This window comes from Salvia splendens, chromosome 22, assembly GCF_004379255.2.
Source record: "Salvia splendens isolate huo1 chromosome 22, SspV2, whole genome shotgun sequence".
Lineage (NCBI taxonomy): Eukaryota > Viridiplantae > Streptophyta > Magnoliopsida > Lamiales > Lamiaceae > Salvia > Salvia splendens.
In genome coordinates, this window is record NC_056053.1 from 25,072,402 (window position 1) to 25,092,861 (window position 20,460).

At 39.2% G+C, this 20,460-nt stretch overlaps 4 protein-coding genes across 8 annotated transcripts; 2 read left to right on the forward strand and 2 right to left on the reverse strand.

Annotated features, from left to right (window-relative positions):
• Window positions 1–4,020: 4,020 nt before the first annotated feature.
• On the reverse strand, window positions 4,021–6,026 carry LOC121787349 (LOB domain-containing protein 15-like). 2 transcript variants are annotated; one of them, XM_042186059.1, is made up of 3 exons: window positions 5,895–6,026; window positions 5,525–5,801; window positions 4,021–4,538 (listed from the first exon to the last, which is right to left on the reverse strand). In XM_042186059.1, the coding sequence occupies exons 1-3, from the start codon at window positions 5,906–5,908 to the stop codon at window positions 4,128–4,130; spliced, it is 702 nt and encodes a 233-aa protein (XP_042041993.1). In that variant the 5' UTR covers window positions 5,909–6,026; the 3' UTR covers window positions 4,021–4,127. The 2 variants fall into 2 exon arrangements, with proteins under 2 accessions (XP_042041993.1, XP_042041994.1); XM_042186060.1 differs by having other exon boundaries at window positions 5,525–5,811.
• Window positions 6,027–7,914: 1,888 nt separating this feature from the next.
• LOC121787348 (CBL-interacting protein kinase 2-like) lies at window positions 7,915–10,209 on the forward strand. Its single transcript, XM_042186058.1, has 2 exons — window positions 7,915–8,139; window positions 8,673–10,209. Exon 2 carries the CDS (start codon window positions 8,696–8,698, stop codon window positions 9,971–9,973), a length of 1,278 nt encoding a protein of 425 aa, XP_042041992.1. The 5' UTR covers window positions 7,915–8,139; window positions 8,673–8,695; the 3' UTR covers window positions 9,974–10,209.
• Window positions 10,182–11,963, reverse strand: LOC121787347 (CBL-interacting serine/threonine-protein kinase 11-like). The gene has a single exon (XM_042186057.1). The coding sequence runs from the start codon at window positions 11,718–11,720 to the stop codon at window positions 10,410–10,412; it is 1,311 nt and encodes a 436-aa protein (XP_042041991.1). The 5' UTR covers window positions 11,721–11,963; the 3' UTR covers window positions 10,182–10,409.
• Window positions 11,964–17,685: 5,722 nt separating this feature from the next.
• Window positions 17,686–20,005, forward strand: LOC121786152 (protein GRAVITROPIC IN THE LIGHT 1-like). Of its 4 annotated transcripts, XM_042184704.1 has the most exons (3): window positions 17,686–18,004; window positions 18,357–18,694; window positions 18,785–20,005. In XM_042184704.1, the coding sequence occupies exons 2-3, from the start codon at window positions 18,374–18,376 to the stop codon at window positions 19,727–19,729; spliced, it is 1,266 nt and encodes a 421-aa protein (XP_042040638.1). In that variant the 5' UTR covers window positions 17,686–18,004; window positions 18,357–18,373; the 3' UTR covers window positions 19,730–20,005. The 4 variants fall into 4 exon arrangements, with proteins under 4 accessions (XP_042040638.1, XP_042040637.1, XP_042040636.1 ...); XM_042184703.1 differs by having other exon boundaries at window positions 18,342–20,005; XM_042184702.1 differs by having other exon boundaries at window positions 18,345–20,005.
• Window positions 20,006–20,460: the final 455 nt, after the last annotated feature.

A 20,460-nucleotide genomic window follows, 5' to 3' on the forward strand; every position in this document is an offset into this window, starting at 1 on the left:
GTAATCCTCGTACGCAGTCCTCTCAGCAATGGTCGTATTCAGCTCGGCCTCCAGATCATTCTTATCGGACTCTAAGTCCTTATTATCGGCATCCAGCTTCACTAAACGAGCCAGAAGCTCGTCATTCTTCGTCTGATCGGCTATAGCTCTTTTCTCAGCTTCGTCTAAAGCCGAAGAGTACAGCCGTTTCCAGTGAAGTATCTCCATCTCCTTGAGTACAAAGCAGCTATATTAGTTCGGCAGCTGTACCGAGCAGATAGTAAAATACAACAGGAATAAAGGCGAGTACGAAAAGCTATACGAAGACAAGTGTAGAGATTTTTTCATTCACAAGGAAAATTTTTTACACTAAGAGGGCTTCAAGGCCACCGTACAAGGAAGAAACTAGACTAAGAGAAGGGAGACGAAATCATACTCCGCCAGCTTCGTCTCCGGCTCCTTGGTCTGGTTCAGCTTCTTTCTCCTGAGCTACCTCAGCCTCGGCCTCGCATCCTGCCGGCCTCGCCTCCGCCTCCTGATCGGCTTCCTTCTCCGGATGCCCGGCCCGCTCGACTTCGGCCTCCCGCTCCAGCGGCTCGGCCTCACCCTCTCCGTTGTAAGTCGAAGCGGGTGAAACGGGTCCCACGGAGGCAAAGATAGCCTCCAGGTTCTCGTCCCGATCAGCTCGACAACTCCGGACTCGGTCTGCAGAAAGCAGGACCGAGGATGAAGCGAGCTCCTCAAGGAGCGGCAGATTCTGAAGCCGAGCTGCTATCTCTCGGCTGTACAGAGGCAGCACGACGGCGGCCCCCTGCTCGCCCTTATCGGCAATTAGCCTTACCAGACTACCGACAAAGGCCGAGAACTGGCTGCTCAAAAAGAGTTTCTCCGTGTAAACACGGAGAGCCTCCCCTTGGGCAACCACGGCAGCAGCATCCCTCCGTTTCGTCTGCTCTCGCTGGATGACGAGCTGGTTTTTGGCAAACTGAGCTTCATCCTGGGCCGAAATCCTAGCAGCTCTGGCCTTCTCAAAGTTAGCCTCAGCCTGTTCGGCCCGATGACAAGCAGCCGCCAACTTCCTCTGCATCTCAGCATAGTCATTGGACGCTTTGGAGAGTTCGACGGCGACGAGCTTGGAGAGCATATCGTTCCTCTGAAAATGAATAAAGAAAAGAGTCAACAAAGGGGCCACAAAAAATACAGGAAAAAAAAGCAAGGCCAGAAAATCAAGAAGAGAATTCACCTCGGCGAAGTCCGTGGGCCATAAAAACGGCTCACAGATATGTTCCGAAGGAGGCGCCAAGACCACGTCTTTCTCTGGCGCTCTCGGGGGCTTCTGGGCGTTCCCCTTCCCCTTTGCCGAAGTCGACTCCGGCTTCTTCGGATCCGAAGAGGTTTTTTGCCTTTTCGGAGTCCTCTCGGCATCAGACGCCGAGCTGGTGGTTTTCGGCCTCTCCGGCTCCTTGGACTCCGAAGATTTTCGGGTAGCCTTGTTCAGCATGTACACTGCCAAAAAGCAAGAAAGCAAGGTTAGTTTTCTTCGTTAAAGCAGTAGAGCATAAAGATAAAGAGAAATCCTCACCCTCGGCCTCTTCGTCCGAAGACGAGATGTCGAACACGACGTCGCCCTTGACGAGCTCAGACTCCGTGTATCGTTTCCTAACTATGGGAATCTTGTTGAGCTCGCCATCGAGCTCGGCCAATGGTTCTAACCGAGGATGAGGAATCACGGACTTCGGCCCTCTCCATGGGAAGCCCGGAGCCGCTGTCCTATTATAAAAAAAGAAGCGGTTTTGCCATTTCGGCCACTTGGTTTTGCAGAATGCCCTAAAAGACTGTAAGGGGATCAAGTAAAACCAAGATCCCTTCCTTTTAAATTGGAAAAAATTAAGGATTGCCCGCAGAGACAGATCCTTATCTAGCCTACGGAGTTCGGCAGCAAAAGCCGACAAGTGCCTCCAAGAATTCGGAGTCACCTGACCTAAAGGGAGTTGAAAAAAATCAAGAAGCTCTACAAAAGGTGGGGGAAGAGGGAAACGAAGCCCGCATTCTAAGCAGGCTTCGTAAACGGTGGCATAACCCTCCGGCGGGTCGTTAGCCCTATGATCATCGTCGGGAACCACCGCCTTCCCCCCGGGAAGAAGATATTTTTCGTGTAGAGATATCACGGTGTCCTTACTCAAGACGCTGTGAAAGTATTCTACGGTCTTCTCTCCGGACTCTTTCCGGCTAGAAGACCCCTTGCCCCCTTTCCTACCGCTACCTAACTCGGAAGAAGAAGAAGAAGACATGGTTCTTACTCTTTGCAAAATCTGAAGAAATTCTGAAGAAATTCTTGAAAGCGGAAGGAAATTTTTACGCAAAGGAGATAGAGTGCAGAAGAAGCAGTCGCAAAAGTGCTTCAATGATGAAGAAGGGAGGTATTTATCAGATTCGGCGAAGATTTCAAAATCGTCGCACCGTTTCGAATCCCACCTTTTCAGGATTCAACGGCCGGATTTTACTGTCGCATTTAATGCAGTCACGTGCACGGCACGTCCCCTGACGTCAGCCTCCCCCGTACCTTTATCCAGAATGCCGAAGTGACTCGCTTCGCCGAAGTGATTCACTTCGTCTTTCGGGGGGGGTAGTGATGGGGTACGGACTAAACAAGCCCAACAGCAGTGACGGCCCATCAGCCCAAAGCCCAAGGAAGAGTATGAGTTCGGCATTACCAAAGAGTTCGGCCTCAGCCTACAGCTCGGCAAAAGCCAACCAATCAAGCTCTGCTCTTAGGTCGGCATCAAGCTCTACTCTCAGATCGGCAACCAAAGCAGTTCGGTCTCAGTTTTCGACCGAACAAGGAGTTAGTGGACCCATACAGGATTTCCACAACTTCCAACATACCCACTACCACGTGGTGTCAACTCAGGCCACGATCGTAGGCCATGACCTACACGACATCCACGACTTAGTGGTGATGCAAGCCACGATCTTAGTTCATTGTATAAATAGAACTTAGATCAGATAGAAAAGGGTTAAGCTCTCTAGAGATAAAACACCATATAGCAAGTCTGTGTTGTAAGCTGTAATCCCAGATCAAGCAATACAATCTTGCCCTCCCTTCTTCCCGTGGACGTAGATTTACTTCAGTAAATCGAACCACGTAAATTCTTTGTGTCGTGATCTGTATTTTCCTGCATTCACTAACATCAGAAATTCGCGGATTCATCAGTCTCCTCTTCTTATTTATTAATGATCACTCTTTAATTTCTCATCTGCTTCTAATTTATGATGCACAGACTAATATGTGTTCAGACTTAATTAATTAATTAATCATACACCCAGTCAAGCCTTTATTTTGATTCCGACCACACGTGCAACCTTAATTAGGGTTTGTTTGGATGAGCAACAACTACCATGACCAAAAAAAACATAAACCATTTTGAAGAAAAGTAAAAATCAAATCCTACACCACTAGATAGCTCTACCCCTAGCTAGAAATATGTATTTTCCATGCATTGAGTAACAAGAAGAGTAAATTATATGGAGTACATCTCTTTATAACATATATCTTAATTATCAAGTAATTAAAAATTGTTCAAGGAGAAAATAGTGAGTTTCACATCATTTTATATACAACAAGGAGTATACCTTTTTAGAATGAAATTTATCTCAAAATAGGATGCTTTTTTTTGGTAATCATGGATGAAATATTCGTAATTTAGTAGTACTACTACATATTGTTGATTACATATATGTTTGATATGAATTTGAATTTAACCATCAATTCATGTTGTGAATTTTGACCCATCAAACGAAAATTGAATTCATATTATTATTATTATTATTATTATTATTATTATTTATAAAGTATGATCTCGAATTAATCACATGCACAAAAAACTTATAATTTACCCAAGATTTCAACATAGATATGGTTTAATAATTCACTTTTCAATAAACTTGAATAAAATCATTAGCCAAAGAAGCACACAAAATAAATATGGAGTACTAGAAAAAGAAAATTAGAGCTACATATATGAACACAATATATAATAGGGAAAATCGAAAAGAAATTCCAAGAGTTATAAAACAAGAGTTTAATTTCTTCATCATTCCTAATAACAAAAGGTTTTATTTTAAAAAAAAACAAAAATGGATACAATTTAGTCAAAGAAAGGTATATGATTATTGGAAATGCTGCTGTAGCTAGCTGTGCTAGAAGGAGACGCATACAGCGCCGGAGCCGAAGAGGTCGACGAGATCACCACCGAAGGCGGAGGCGCAGCCGCCGGAGCCGTCTGAGAAGGCGTCGGAGTGGGCGGTGCCTGAGGCAGCTCGGCCACAGAGACAGCTAGCGCGGCGTTGGTGGAGGCGATGATCGAATTCGCAGCTTCTCGGTATTTATATCTGAGAATCTCAGCCCTCACTGCGTTCAGCTCTGCTTGGAGGCTTTGGATCTGCTGCTGCAGCGCCGAGATTGCACCCATGCACCCGTAAACTGGATCCCGTAGCCTCACGTTCGCTTCGTAGACCAAGCTGTTGGCCGTGTCGGCCCTTTGCGGCTCCGGCACCTCCTGCAGAAGTTTCAATCAGGAATTGAATATGGAGAAAAGTACAAAAATATATAATATGAGTGAATATGGAGTTTTGGGAGAAAAGTGCAAAAATAAAATAAAATGGGGGTGAAATCGGAATTTAAGGAGAAAAGTGGTGGAAATTGTAAATAGAAAAAATAATATTGGCTGGTGGTGGTTTCGGGGGGTGTACTGGCACCCTGAGAATAAGCGACTGACATCAGTCACGTGCATATGGTATCTCGGACTAAAACGGTTACGGTGCTGGTGGAGTTTTGTGTCACGAGATTGTCACTCCACCGACTAGTCTGTTTGTCATTAGAAATAATGATAATTTTTTACCCTTGGGATATACGACTGGTGTTAGTCACATGCATATGGTATCTCGACCTAAAACGGTTAAAGTGCTTGTGGCGTATTGTGTCACGAGATTGTCGTTTCACCGACTAGTCTGTGTGAAGTGGTTTTGAATTTTGTTATGGTGGATTTATGCTATAGATGGATACAAACTATTATGCTATAGATGGATACAAACTATTAATAATTTTGAGATCTTAAGTTTGTTTAAAAATTCCTAATCCTTCATCATAATCTATTCAATTACTTGTATCTAAGGTGTTCAATTTCATTCATATAAGTTGAAGAAACCCCTACTTTGGATAGAAGGAAGTGTATTACTAATAACTAAGATAGATTTATAAATAATTATCTTATAGACACCTTCCAATTTGACAACTTATACTTCAATTTTAAATCTAATGTTTTAGCAATTTTCTTCCCAACTCTTAAAGCCTTCCTAAAGAGGCGAAGCAAAACATCGCCATGTACAATCCAAACCAATCAAGAGATCAATCAACGGCAACTAATTATCTAACAAGTTAGATAATTAGGCAGAGAAGTCGAGATTGAGATTCGTATCATGCACCCTTAATAAAAAAAATAAAGAAAGAAAAAAAGAAAGTGATGAGATAGGATGGAATTATTACCATGAGCATCTTGGAAACATTGCTAGCTCCAAAAACCTTGTGAACCGCAGCAAATTTGTGGGGTTCATGTGGGGAGAAATAGGGCGAAAAGGGGCACTCCTCCGCGCATCTCCGCCGCAGAAGCTTGCACGCCGCGCAAGGCGTGATCGTGTTTAAGCTCCCCGGCGTCCCGAAAGTGTGTCTCCTTCCCATACTCATCGACAGCGGCGGCGGCGACGAGGACTTGCCACCATCGATCTCCGTTTTCAGCTTCTTCCCGATCTCTTCAAACCCTTCCCTACAAATCACTTATATATATACAGTGGTTGTTTAAGAAAATAAATGTAAATGAAGAAGAAAACAAAAATAAAACAATTTGATTTTGATTTACCTCTCTCTTGACATTCAAGAATTTTGTATGCAAGAAAACGAGAAAGTTGAAAGTGAATGAGGAAGAAGAATACAAAAGGGGGTTGCTTGAGAGATGAGATCTCTCTCTATCTCTATCTCTCTCTTACACACAAAGTAGGGTCAATGTTGTGTTTGTTGAAGAAAGTGGTAAGATCTTCAAGTGTTGAAATTGGTGAAGTAAAAACTATTTTGGCAAGTACAAAATTGAGAGAGAGAATGCCAGCTCTTGAGATAGAGGGCTTGCCCATGTGTGAGATCTCATAGATATTGACTTTAGGAAAGCAACATAGCATGACTTTGCTTCATAAATATTTATTTCAATAAACAAATCATCGAACTTCTCAACCATATATATGTATATACACAAGAGCAAATTATTACACAAACCATGAATTTTGGTCCGTCCAGTAATTTTAAAAATTAAACAGTTAAAAGTAAGTAGAAAATTTGTATTTGTTCGTAATTTCACAACGAAAAGTTAGTCATCTACATGTAATATATTCTTGATAGTTTTCAACCAAACGTCATTTTTCTCATCAACGGTTACGTCCACTGTCCATATTTGATTTCACGGCTTTTGTAAAAGATATAATTTCACCAAAAATAAATTTGATGTGGGATATTTGAGAATAAATTCAAACTTCATAATTTTTCTAATTAATTTTTAAAATTACGGGATAAATCAGAATTTCACCAAGCATTCTAACAATTTAGCCTATATGTAATATACAAATTTGGAAGTTTTAGAATGTGGACAATGACTTCTTCCTATGTATATATGAACTCATCATTGTAGCATCATGACTTCAATAATATAGGTGGGGAAATTATTGATTAATGATTATTTTATGTTGTATTTTGGGTATTTGACAATGAGGGAAATTCGATCACTGTCAACATATTTGGGTGTGGAATATAAAAATGGTGAAGATCTTGGTATGAACAATAACTAGCTAGTGAAATTAATTAACAATTAATATTGAGCATATATACATAGACTTAGTTGATTAGTCGAATCTACGTTTTTAGTCTTCTGTATGCTACAATGATTAAAATAACGCAAACCCCAAGAAAATCGTCATTTTTGTAACAACCAATCTTTTTACTCTTTACGTCGTTTAAAATATGAAAGTGATTAAATATTTCGATTTTGTAACTAATTAAGCCTTTCAATACACACATACGCCAATTTATTGATACATTAGAAAATACATGGGGTTTTGAATTTATTCATTTACTAATGTAAGGATAAGATAGTAATTACAACTCTGGGTCAGACGAAGTCCAAATGCTCATTGCTCAGTCCACTTTCTACATGTTGGGCTGGGCCTGACCGGCTGCTCATGATCCTATATGGTTTAAGTTCGGCCCATTTTAGATATTTTTCTATAATTTATAAATATCAATATTTTCGTCCTATGTATAATTATTCTTCAATCCAACAAAATTGTGCATGTAAACTATAAAAACATATTTTCATAAGAAACGTACAAAAATATTCCATAAGACAATTTTCTCGAAAAATGTCACTGGTCTTGGTGGTACCTAACTTTCGACCATATATGTAGAACAAAAATGTCCCATGTTGAATTTTCCGTACGAAAACCAATCGCTTCGCACAAGATTTTCTGAGTTCATTAAAATTCAGCACGAAACTTATTATAATAATAAAATTGTCACTTAAACTAATATGGAAAAGTACTAAACTTGTAATTTCGAATTAAATTGCTTACATTTTTGACCCATTATCTCGAATTAAATTGCTAACATTTTTTACTCATTATATCGAATCAAATTGCTAACATAATTTGACCCATTATCACACTTGGTTTCTTTAATTCTTATGGATATACATGGCATGATAAATCGTGTCATCATTTTAAATTTCTCTTTATCTATTTGACAAGATAAATGGTGTCTCCATCGTGTTGCTTTCCACTTGCATTTGCAATATATTATCTGTCACATTCCTTCTCCCACTTTCTACTTCCACGACCATTCTTTCAGCCAACAACTGTATTTTGTAGTATATTTTTTGCATAGTTTTTTATTTATTTATTTTATTTTATAATAATCACACGTTTATGTTGACAACAACGAGCTCACACATCTTCAGCTGGCTGTAGGAAAATTCCTAAGCTAGTATTTATATCATCACACATTCTTTTCTCATGTATCTTTACTCGTCTGTGCAAGAACTGCTTAATCACACATAAAATTCAGTGGTATGCACAATTTACTTTTCTTTCAATGTTATCTGGGATTGTGTTTCTGGTGTTTATGTGATGTGGGCTACCATCAAAATTCCATCTTTTGATCCATTTTCTTGATTTGATTATGTCACCAATTTCCCAAATTTGGGCCTTTTTGGCATAGTTATGACATGAATAATTTACTATTGGTTATTGGCTTCTTAATTATAGATAATTTTTTCCATAATTGAGTTCATGTAAAAGTTAAGAGGCAATTTTTGGCATAATTGAGTTCATGTTATTATAAAGAGTAACGTAGAGCTAAGATTGCTCAATTTTAGCACTACACTTTGAATATTTGATCACTATTATGTTGGTGAAAACTAGTTTATGTCTTCATATGGTAGATAATGCATATGAAAATTGCTTGTTTTGCTCATAGTCTTGGCTTTTTTTAATATACATTTGTATGTAAAAGAAAAGGAACTTGTAAGAATCTCACATAACATTCTATCACATTCAACTTAGGCCTCATGATTTTTCCTCTCTTGTGGATTTCCTTATAGGTTTTGGTTGCTTTTGCTTGAGTATGGATCACAAGGGGACTATAGTGATGCAAAAATACGAGTTGGGGCGGTTATTAGGCCAAGGGTCGTTCGCGAAAGTCTACCACGCTAGGTGCGTGGAGACGGGGCAGAGCGTGGCCATCAAAGTAGTAGACAAGGCCAAGGTCCGGAAGGCTGGGATCATGGATCATATCGAGCGGGAGATCTCTGTAATGAGGCGCGTTAGGCACCCAAACGTCGTCCATCTCTACGAGGTCATGGCCACCAAGTCCAAAATCTACTTCGTGATGGAATACGCGAGGGGAGGGGAGCTCTTCCGCAAGGTGGAGGCGAACGGGAGGCTCCCAGAGGATGTTGGGAGGAAGTACTTTGTGCAGCTGATCGATGCTGTCGAGTTCTGCCACGGGAGAGGCGTGTGCCACCGCGATCTCAAGCCCGAGAACATCCTGTTGGACGAGGATGGGGGGATCAAGGTGTCGGATTTTGGATTGAGTGGCGTTGCTGAATGCAGGGGAGCGGATGGATTGCTCCACACGACGTGCGGCACCCCTGCCTACGTGGCGCCAGAGATCATCGGGAGGAGCGGGTACGATGGGGCGGGCGTGGATGTGTGGTCGTGCGGGGTGGTGCTTTTCGTGCTCTTGGCCGGGTATCTCCCGTTCCACGACACGAATGTGATGGAGATGTATAGGAAGATCAGCAGGGGAGAGTATAGGTTTCCTAGCTGGTTTTCACCTAAACTCAAGAAGCTCATTTCAAGAATGTTGGATCCGAATCCAAGTAGTAGAATTTCCATTGCTAAGATCAAGGGCAGTTCATGGTTCAAGGCGGGGAAGGAGGGCGAACCGGTCAAGGTCACGTCGGATGGGGACGAGGCGAGGCGCCTTTTGAAGATGAACGCGTTCGACATCATATCCTTGTCGGATGGACTCGATCTGTCGAAGTTGTTTGAGACGGAGTCTTGCTTGGACAAGGGATGCCGGATCATGTCGCGCAAGCCCGTGGCCGTCATCGTATCGAGGCTCGAGAGGGGGGCGAGGGCTGCGAAGATGAGGGTGAGTAAGAAGGACGGGGGCTTGATCGAACTCGAGAGCCGAGACGGGGTTTTGGCGATTGAAGCGGAGATCTCCGTGGTCACTCCGGTTCTCCACTTGGTGGAGGTGAGGAGAAGATATGGAGAGGCGGCGGAGTACGAGAAGGTGTTGAACGAGGTTATAAGGCCTCGGCTTGTTGACAAAGCACCATCGTCTCTGCTCAGACATCAACACTCTCTATCACCCAGTTCTGGGGCTCGGCTCTAGATCTTGGCATTTTATTCAGTGACAAATCCTTCGAGTATATCGCAGTTTTGTAGTAGTAGTAGTAGTAGTAGAGTGCTATTAGCCAACGATGAAACAAAGTTTTGTTGGTCCTCTTAAAAAATAGGTTAGCTATATAGCCTCAAATAATATAAGTACTTAGATTGCGGAATAATGGTAATAAAGAATTACAAACCAAAACAAACACAACTATATTCAAAATCCCAAATTCATTTTCATTTTCTCGTTCTCGTTCTCGTTCTCGTTCTCAAATCAACTATATACACTCTTTCAATAATCACTGATTTTAATTTCCAAACTCGGTTGTTGAATACCAAAAAAAGAATATAAAACGAAAAAAAAAAAACACTTATATTCAAACAACAAACAAATAGTATGACGAAACTACCCCTCCAACCGCCGTGGGCCGAATGGGAAACTAATTGCTGCCGGAAACTTCCACCTCCGGCCGCCGCAGAATCACCGGTCTAATCTTCTCATTCCACAATCCGGCGAAAGCGGTGGCGTCTCCGGCCTTCCGTTTCACCTCCACCACCACAAACCGGTCTGTTAACCGGTAAACCTCTAGCGAGACTACGAAATCACCATTTTGCCCCTCGAGCTCCACCCCGCACTCCTTGGTCTTCCTCAGCTGCAGGCCGCCGCTCTCCGCCTTCACCACCTCCTCCACCTTCTCCAGCACACTCTCCGGCTGCTCCTCCGCCATGAGACGGTCGACGTCCTCCGCGGCTGCGAATTTCGCGTCGAACAGTCCGGAGAGATCGAGTCCCCGGGAGAAGGAGATGATGTCAAACGCGTTCAGATCCTGCGTTTTCCTCTCTTCAGGATTTGTCAAATTGGTGATGCTCTCCGATTTCACCTCCGAATAACCGTTTTTAAACCACGGATCGAGCTTGATTTCATCGATTGAGATTCTGATTTCGGGATTCGTGTCGAGCAATCGACAGAAGAATCGTTTCAGATCCGGCGAAATCCACTTAGGGCACCGGAATTCGCCTTTGTAGATCTTCTTATACATATTCATCAAATTCGGATCGTTAAACGGCAAGTAACCTGCGGTGAGGACGAACAAAACGACGCCGCACGACCACACATCCACCTTCGCGCCGTCGTAGCCTCTCTTCGCGAGGATCTCCGGCGCCACGTACGCAGGCGTGCCGCAGAGCGTGTGCAGTAATCCGTCGGATCGCACGTGATCGGAAAGCGCGCTCAAACCGAAATCGGAAACCTTCAAATCGCAATTCTCATCGAGTAACAAATTCTCCGGCTTCAGATCGCGGTGGTAGACGCCCCTGGAATGGCAGTAGCTCACGGCGGAGATGAGCTGCTGGAAATACTTCCTCGCCAGATCCTCGGCGAATCTGCCCTTGGCGACCTTCGCGAAGAGCTCACCGCCTTTGACGAACTCCAAAACGAAGAAAATCTTCCTCTTCGTCGCGAGCACCTCGAGCAGCTTCACGATGTTCGGATGCCTGAGGCGGCTCATGATCGAGATCTCGCGCTTGATGTTGTTCATCAGCGTCGAGCTGTTGTTCAGCCGGCTCTTGTTGATCACCTTGATCGCGACGCTGCGGCCGGTTGCGACGTCGCGCGCGTGGTAGACTTTGGCGAAGGCGCCGCAGCCGAGAAGCTTGCCGACCTCATATTTGTTGAACAGAGCGTTCTCCGGCGACAGAGCCATTGTCGAGGCGGCGCGAGCGGAGCTTGACGCCCCGTGGATCTCCGACATCGACGGTGGAATCTGGACGATTTTGAGAGAATGATTGTTGAAGAATTGGGGGAATTGAAGCTGCGGGGAATTTGAAAATGGAGGTTTTTTTTGTTGAAAAAGAGCTAGTTATTTGTTAAGAGAGTGATTTGAGACTAATCAAAAGAATTTGAAGCCCTATTTCTAGATTTTAGATTTTGAATTAATGGTCCATAATAATTTGGATTAATTAATTATTATGATTTCTTTACTTGTGTGGTAGGGGGTGACTGGTGAGGTTTGTGTTAGTATTTCAAATCTTGAAAAGGTGGGAAACGGTAGAAAATTTTAATAATGTATTTTTACTGTGTTTATTTTAATTTTTTAAAAATGATTGATGAAATTGTAATACTGTTCTTGAAAATGGATGAATGTTATTCGGTAGATAAATACTAGTACTACTATAAATAATAGTAGTAGTAGGAAAAAAATAGAGCTACATGTGATTGAGAAAACACTAGTAATTTTTGTAATTATATTGGGAAGATCTACAGTGTAGTAGTACTTGTTTCATCTCACAAAATGTGTTATTAGAGTGTTAATAGATAAGTTAGGATCATCACCAAGTTGATGTGGGATAAGATTTAAGAGCTTGTGAGTCAGGAATGATACATCGGATTTCCATCACGTGGGTAGGCAAGAGAAGAGTTAAAGAGATATGACACATCGGACTTCCATCACGTGGGTAGGCAAGAGAAGAGTTAAAGAGATAAAATTCATCATCGACTTGAGCCCGCTCTGATACCATATTAGAAATGAGTCACTCGCCTCTTAAAAGGCTTATAAGGGTGAGAGTTATCCATACTTATATAGACCAGCTAGGATCATCATTAAGTCGATGTGAGATAAAATGTGAATTGAGAAATAAAATAATGGATTACTATTTTTTATGAAATTATAATAAAACTTAGTGTGCGCTGATTTTAGAAACTCTGAAATGACAAAAAATGTGTATTACTCCATTTTATTACTATCTTTAACTTTGTGTTGATCTTTGAAACATACTATAACTTAGTTTAGTATGAAATTACAAAATAGATGCATCATATATTAATTAATATGACGATGATATCACAAACTTTGGTAATACATCCATTTTAATTATTACATTAGTTTAGATTTTAAATTTTGAGGATTGCGACAAATCTATATTCATGGAGGAATGATATTCTACATATCTTATGTGAGCACCACTCTCGTTTGACGTAGATTTAATATTGTTCGTTCGGATTTATATATTTATTTTGATTCTAATACATTAAAAAATATTATTTAAGTTTTTAATTTCACAAAATTCATAAAAATCAAATCTCGATTTGCTCATTTTCTCTATAATTTCAAATAAATTAATAAACGAGCAAATCGAGTTTTGATTTTTATGAATTTTGTGAAATTAAAAACTTCAATAACATTTTTAATGTATTAGAATCCAACTAAATATATGAATCAAAATGAATAATATTAAATATACGTCAAACGAGAATGATGTTCCTGCTGTATAGCATATATAAAGCCGGTTTAACTCGAACGGACAAATGGATTCTTAATTCGGAATGTCGCACGTAGCAACCCCACACGTGTACAGTATTAGAAGATTCTTAGCTAACGTGTCTGAATTTTAAATTTCGTTATTTATTTTTTATGCCCTTTTGAATTTTGAAGGAATTAGTTTTAATTTGAGGGCGGCTGTCGGCGGACGGCAATGGTCGGCGCTTTGGTCAAATAATCACACATTTTTAATCTATTAGTAGTATTTTATTTTCCTTCGTTTGAAAATGTTTAAAGAGTATTAATTTCGTTAAGCGGCAGCATGTAGCACAATCAGAATATTCATTTCCAAAGTCATAGATATTTTCATTTTTTAGAAGTTTTAATATTCCGGTCTTGCTCACGTATTTTATTAAAGTCAGATCTTAATTTGATTACTATTAATTTTATATGTGTTACAGTATTTGTTAGTTATCTATTCTTAACTCGTATTTTCCTTAGTTGAACATGTATATATGTACATCATATTATTAATTTGATGAGCAATACTATTTCATACTTCATTATTTCAGTTATTCATATAAATATACTTTAATTAAAAGTTTCTTAAAAAGAACATGTAATTTAAATGACACCAAAAGGGTTATTAATAATTGTAGCTAATAATGTGACAGACAATACATCCATTCAATCATTTGATACCAACACAAATAAATGAAATGACAGCATATTTTGATTTTACTTGTAGTATTGTACTCCCTCCGTCTCGGACTACTCGCACATTTCCTTTTCGGCACGGAGATTAAGGAATGAGTGTATAGCAAAGTCAACAATTGCGGCTGTAGGTGATAATTTTTACTAAAAATGGAAAGAGTGCAAATAACTTGGGACGCCCAGAAAGGAAATAAGTGCAAGTAGTCCGGGACGGAGGGAGTATGAATTAATGGCGTATCTTTAATTTTTGTAATGTGTTATTGGTGCATATGCAAGTAAATAATTGTAATATTATTGATGGAGTATTATGTTTAGTCGATATTTTGGTGCAAACAATTGAACTACGATATGCATACAGAAACTTATGATCACATAATTACATTTATATATCTTTTGGTATATGTTTTTAGATTACACATAGTAAAATATTGTAATTTGCTTCTGACTATTTTTCTTATAAGAGAGTTTTATAAATCACGGTCAAAAGCAAGCAATGAAAAATATAACGCTAATAAACTTTCACTAGTTTCCTAGTTAATACTTAAATCGAACTATATAACGCTAATATTTACAAAAAATAATACCTCCATGCATGATCGAGAACGATTATTTAAAACTTGTAATTACAAGAAATAATTTTTGTACACAATAATTTGTGTACAAAATAATTTTTGTGCCCTAGATAATTTGTCAACGCAGGTGTTGTCACCCACAAAGCATACAATATGGAGTAATTGGAGATGAATAAACTGGAAATAAAATTAATAGTGGGGGACTTATATTATGGAGTGGATGGTGGGACATAATTCAAAGTTTTAAAAATGTAAGATAAATCATAATGTAATCAAAACTTGTAAAATAAAGTAAAGAGAGATTGGTGTGTGGCGTGTGGGGCAAAATCTATTTGAGCTTTTTGCTTTGAATACGCCCAATATATGTTTTTATTTATTTATTTACAACCTATTGGTAATCTTTGTTTTCATTACAAAGATTATGAATTATTTAATTCCTTTATTCCATTAATACAATCCACATAAAACTTGCATGGCTCCAAATTTTGTAATCAATAAATTGCCAAACTAAAACCTAATAAGTGATATGTAAGTTTTACTAATATTGATGCTTAATTTTATAATTGTGAATGAAATCATTAATGCTAGTGGCTAGAAATTAAAGACTTTGTTTGGTGGTATTATTTTGCCCTGGTATATATACTCCAATAAATCGCATTTTTTTATTGTTACATAAACAAAAGTGCACTGTACTAAATTGTTTGTACCCAAACTTTTGGTATTCTATTATTCTAGCGAAATCATAATATAAATAACAATTAGTTGTATATGAAATACTCCTTCCTAACTTATAAATTCAGTATTAAATCATTTTTTATTTCATCAATACAACTAAGCATGTTTGGACATTTTAACTTATGTATAATGTATCATATACTACTATCAAATGTTTATAACAACTTAACGACTCCTTCCCTTCATGGCTTCATCCAGTTTTTCATATTCTTGAAATTGTTGATTTGGTAAAGTCCAACATATATTTGCACGAGCATGTCATAAATAAATCAAAGTAGAAAGCGTGGTTGAGCATGTCCTCTTCACATTCTTTTTATTAAATGCTGACTTAGTACTTAAGTTAGTATGTTAGACAAGTATGTGCACGAGAATGTTAGAAATAAAACAGGATAGGATAGTTAGACATTGTTTTTTATGATGATTTATATCTTGGTCGCCGAAAATTAAATAATAATCTCTTCGAGAATGTTACTTGCACGTTTCTGTTTTGACTCGTCCCAAATTACTTACACTATTTTTATTTTAGTAAGAATTATGGTATTTGATTTAAATATTATAGTTAATTAGTATTTTTTTATTACATTACACTTAAAATACTTAGGCCATTAGCAATGGGGCGCGCCACGTCATCAGTTTTATCCTCCTACACCACACCTGCAGTGGGGCGCCCTAAGGCGCGCCTTATGCATTTTCTTTTATTTGAATATTTAAATAACTACAAAATTTGGGAAAAAACTTCATTTCATTTATAAAAATTAATACATTACAATAAGAATTAAAAAAATACGCAAACTCAGCGACGGCGGTTACAGGCCCACACTTCTTCAATCATGTCGTTCATGAGCTGAGCATGGTCTTGTTGGTTGCGCACTGAGGTTTACATAGACAAAATTCGGAAAAAAAAATAAAAAAACGCGTGACATCGTCCGCCGAGCCCACAATGGGGCGCTCGATGGTGCGGACGATAGGCCATCGTCCGTGCCCATCGTCCGCCTAGCCTACTATGGGGCGCCCGATGGCGCGGACGATAGGCCATCGTCCGCACTTCTTCCGCGGACGATGCATCGGGCGTGGGCGTAGGGCGCGAACGATGGCGGGCACCCACAATTGAGGCATCGTCCGCGCCCGAGGACGATGGCCGCCATCGGACGTGCCATCGGGCGCCCCATCGTGGGTGCCCTAATGTAATTACATAAAAAAAATCTCAAATTTATAATCTAAAAAAATACGAATAATATGAGAGAGAAAGAGTACTACTATTGTACACATTTACCGTGTCCGTACTAATAATTTCAATATCCAAATAACTACTCGTTAAAAAATAGAGTGATGCTAAATGGCCATAATATGGCCAGCCATAAACTTAAAATATTAATAAAAATTTGTGTAATTAATGTTAATTCAACAAAATCGATACACCTCAAAAAGAGTAAACATGTTGAGACTATTGTGCCATTTACTTGAAATATACAACTCCTAATATCTTTTATGCAAATATAAGTATAACCCATGTAGTTGAATAATTTTTTTATATTTTTAATTTATTATGTTCGTAAATGCATTGGTTTCATTTTCTTTTTTTGTTAAATTTTAATTATTAACCATATTATAGTTTGATTCCATATAAAAAATATTATTTTTTTATTATTGCATCATAGTAATTTAGTTTCAATTAATCATAGTTCAGTTTCAATTTTGATCACTAATTTAATTACAATTTCAATGATTATAATTTATAAGTTATTTATTAATTGATTAATTCAAATTTTAGTTGATCTTAAATTTTAAGAAGAATTTTAATTAATCACAGATTTATTAAAATAATGGAGAGTTTAAACATTTCACAAAATATTAAATAGTAATATATGCGTATGCAATACTAGTAATTAGTATATACGTATCACTAGCATACAAATAAATATATTGACTATGAAGCTATAATACTATATATTTCAATGATTAATAACAAATATTTATTGTTATAAATAAATTCAATAAGTATAAAATTATATAAATCAAATTTCCAGTTTCTCAATCGTATAATTAATAACTGGACTATACACATTATATTTAAATAAATAATACATCATACATAAAAATATATTAGTAAAAATAAAAAATAAAAACTGAAAGAGCTTTAAAACAAAAGAAATATAAATAACGGATTGTGGAATTGAAATTTACTACCGCAATTAAGTAAAAGGGTAATAGGGTAAATATTGTGTAAGCATTGAATAAGGTAATTAAATGATTTCTATCCATAGTATTTATATTTACTAAAATGTCATTTTATGGTCAGCCACATTATGGCCGCATAGCATTTCCTTAAAAAATAATAGTAAATGATTTAACTGAAATTACACCAATGCCCCTAACTCAAATTCGAAACTTTTCCCTCCTCTCTGTTTCCGTGCAACCGGCAGATCCCACAGTGCAGATTCCGTCGTGTTCTTTTCCTCCTCGAAACACACACACACACAATCCAGCTCGAAACGGCGTCGTTCCACGCACTGAGACGTGCAGTGCGTGTTGTCAGATTCCAAATTAAACAAACTACCGCTCAGTATGAGCAGCTTCACACTCACATCTTTCTTCGAAACCGTTGTGTTTTTACCCTTTCCAGTTTCCCCCAAATCGGGCTTTATAAACCCTAATGATTGATGTCCCCAATTCGCTCGCCTTTATCTGACTCATCAATGCCGGAAACAGCAGCGTCACCATCACTGCTGCTGTCTGCTCCGTTTTGAGCCTTCTGCGGTACGCCTTGCTCCACATTTTTTGAGCTTTTTCTCGCTTTTGCATGATTTGGCAATTTAATTAGTTTGATTTGATTTAATTTTGAATTTTTTAGCTCTTTTTCTGCGTTAGATATTTTAATTGGAGAGCATTTCCTCCTTTTTAAATCCCTTTATTTCCGGAAGTGTTTGAAACCCCCAATTTTTTTCTCGAGCTCTTTGCAGCGGGAATTTCGGTTTTGGTTCCCCGCATTGAGGCTTTTTCCTGTAGCAAGTGTTTGTTTTATGTTTTCTCACTAAATTACTTTAAAAAGTGTGGTTCTTATTAGTGAGATTTATATGATGCTGTTCATTAACAGCAGATCTTGGATTAGGTTGGATTTTTTGGCAAATGGGATTGGATTCAGATAATCAGGGGATGGAGCTTGCAGCTAGTTCTAAACCCCTTAAACCCTCTGCAAATATATCTGAAATCGTGTCAAAATTCGCCAAAGTTTGTAAATTTAGATCCATTGGTGTATTTCATACGTCGGAGACTGTGGACCACGGCCATGTTTATCCCGTGATTGCTGGCGACAATTCTCATTTAATGGATGGAGAACATAGCGAAGATGTTCGGTTTTGTGCCAAGAAAATCTCTCCGGAGGTGAAAAACCACGGTGATCTTTGCGCTCGTGTGGAGCTTGTGCAGCTGTTCGACACGCTTCTGGCGGTAAAAATAGCATACATGAAGCTCCAAGAAGCTTACATTCGCTATGATCCGGTGAAAGTTAGATTTGCTGACGAAGAGGTTATGTTTCAGCTCGATACGCTTGGCAAGATCAAGAAGGCTTATGAGGAGGAGCAATTGAAGGAAGCTAATGCCTTTTCCGCTGGCTCAGCTCGTTTTCTTGCTGAAGTTAAGGTTATGGAGCAGCAGCTGGAGAAGTTGAAGTCCCAAGCCAAGAGTAAGGGCAAGAAAGTTGCTAGTTTGCGTAAAAAGCTTCTGGAGTTGGAAACGAAGAACACGAAGCTGGCTGAAGAGATTGAGGAGCGCGAGAGGGAAATGTTTGCGGGTTTGAATCATCATACGTTGGAGAGTCTTGTCAGGGCAGTTGGAAAAGCTATTCATGATTTTGCAAAGCCATTGATTGCCTTGATGAAACATTCGGATTGGGATCTAGACCAAGCTGCCTACGCAATACAATCATCGGTTGTATATGTAAAGAGGTCACACAAGAAGTACGCATTCGAAGCTTACATCACCAGAAGGATGTTTCGTGGGTTTCTGCAACAGCCTTGCTTTTTAGGGAACATTATGAAGTTGGATGACCCAATCGTTGCGTTAACTGATGACCCGCAATCTAGTTTTGCCGAGTTTTGCAGGGATAAATACATGCTAGTAGTTCATCCCAGGATGGAGGAATCATTTTTCGGTAATTTAGACCATAGGAATCTCGTGGCTAATGGGATTCACCCGTGTACTCCGTTTTATCGTGCATTTATCAGAATGGCGAGATGTGTGTGGTATTTGCAGGCACTGATTGGTTATATTGAGCCTAAAGCTGAAATCTTCGGTGTTAAGCCAGGAGCTGAGTTCGTGGATGTTTACATGGAGGTTGTGGACGAGCTCAAGGTGTACGAGGTTATGGACAACGAAAGGTACAAAGTTGAGTTCATGGTAATGCCTGGTTTTATGCTAAAGAAAAGTTTGATTAGGTCTCAAGTATATGTTTCAAGAGGAGAGTTCTCAAATGGATGGCGCTAGGAAGAACGAGCGCGTTTAGGTACTGTTTGTGAGAACATTTTGCAGTTTTTTCGCTCTTCAATTACAGTACTAGGCTGGGGATCAGGCTGCAGCTTGGCTTAACGAGCATAGTTGCAACCGGGTCGTAAAATTATCAGAATGGAATACATACTCTGTAATTACAGCATCTGAATCTGATGCAACTTTGACATGTATAAATATATATTTTCAAGATTTGCTATATATTATAATCTGATTTTGCATCAGATGTTGGGTGATCTTATCTATGAAGGAATGTTGAAGCTTTTTTATGGCTGTCTGTTTATTAGTTGCTTCAGAAACACACACACACACTCACACAGAGAAGGGGTGAAACTTCTCTAGTTTTCCCAGTGACTAGGGCAATTCGCGGTCGCCTTTACTTGTCTTGTTTTTTGCAATTGCAGTGACGAGGGAAATTCGCCGTCGCTATACTTGTCGTGTTTTCTTAGTGACCGGGGAAAGTCGTAGTCGCTACTTGAGGTGCATTAGAGCACCCACAGCCGTGCTCTTGCCAACGAGCACAGTTGTGGACCCGGCCCCACTTTTTCTGCCTGCTCTTAGGCAAGAGCACAACACCCACAGTTGTGCTCTTCCGCAAGAACGAGCACAAGGGTCCCACCGTTCCATTATTCAATTTAAATAAAAACATTTCCACAAAATTAAAATACATTACACATACCCGGAATAATATTACAAAATACATAAAAAAA

Excerpts from the sequence above, each read along its gene's own strand:
- LOC121786152 (XM_042184703.1), top strand. The coding sequence starts at position 18,374 with ATGGGATTGGATTCAGATAATCAGGGGATGGAGCTTGCAGCTAGTTCT.
- LOC121787348 (XM_042186058.1), top strand. The coding sequence starts at position 8,696 with ATGGATCACAAGGGGACTATAGTGATGCAAAAATACGAGTTGGGGCGG.
- LOC121787349 (XM_042186059.1), bottom strand. Across the intron at positions 4,539-5,524 it reads ATGTTTCCAAGATGCTCATG|GAGGTGCCGGAGCCGCAAAG; the intron begins GTAATAATTCCA and ends AAACTTCTGCAG.
- LOC121787347 (XM_042186057.1), bottom strand. The coding sequence starts at position 11,720 with ATGTCGGAGATCCACGGGGCGTCAAGCTCCGCTCGCGCCGCCTCGACA.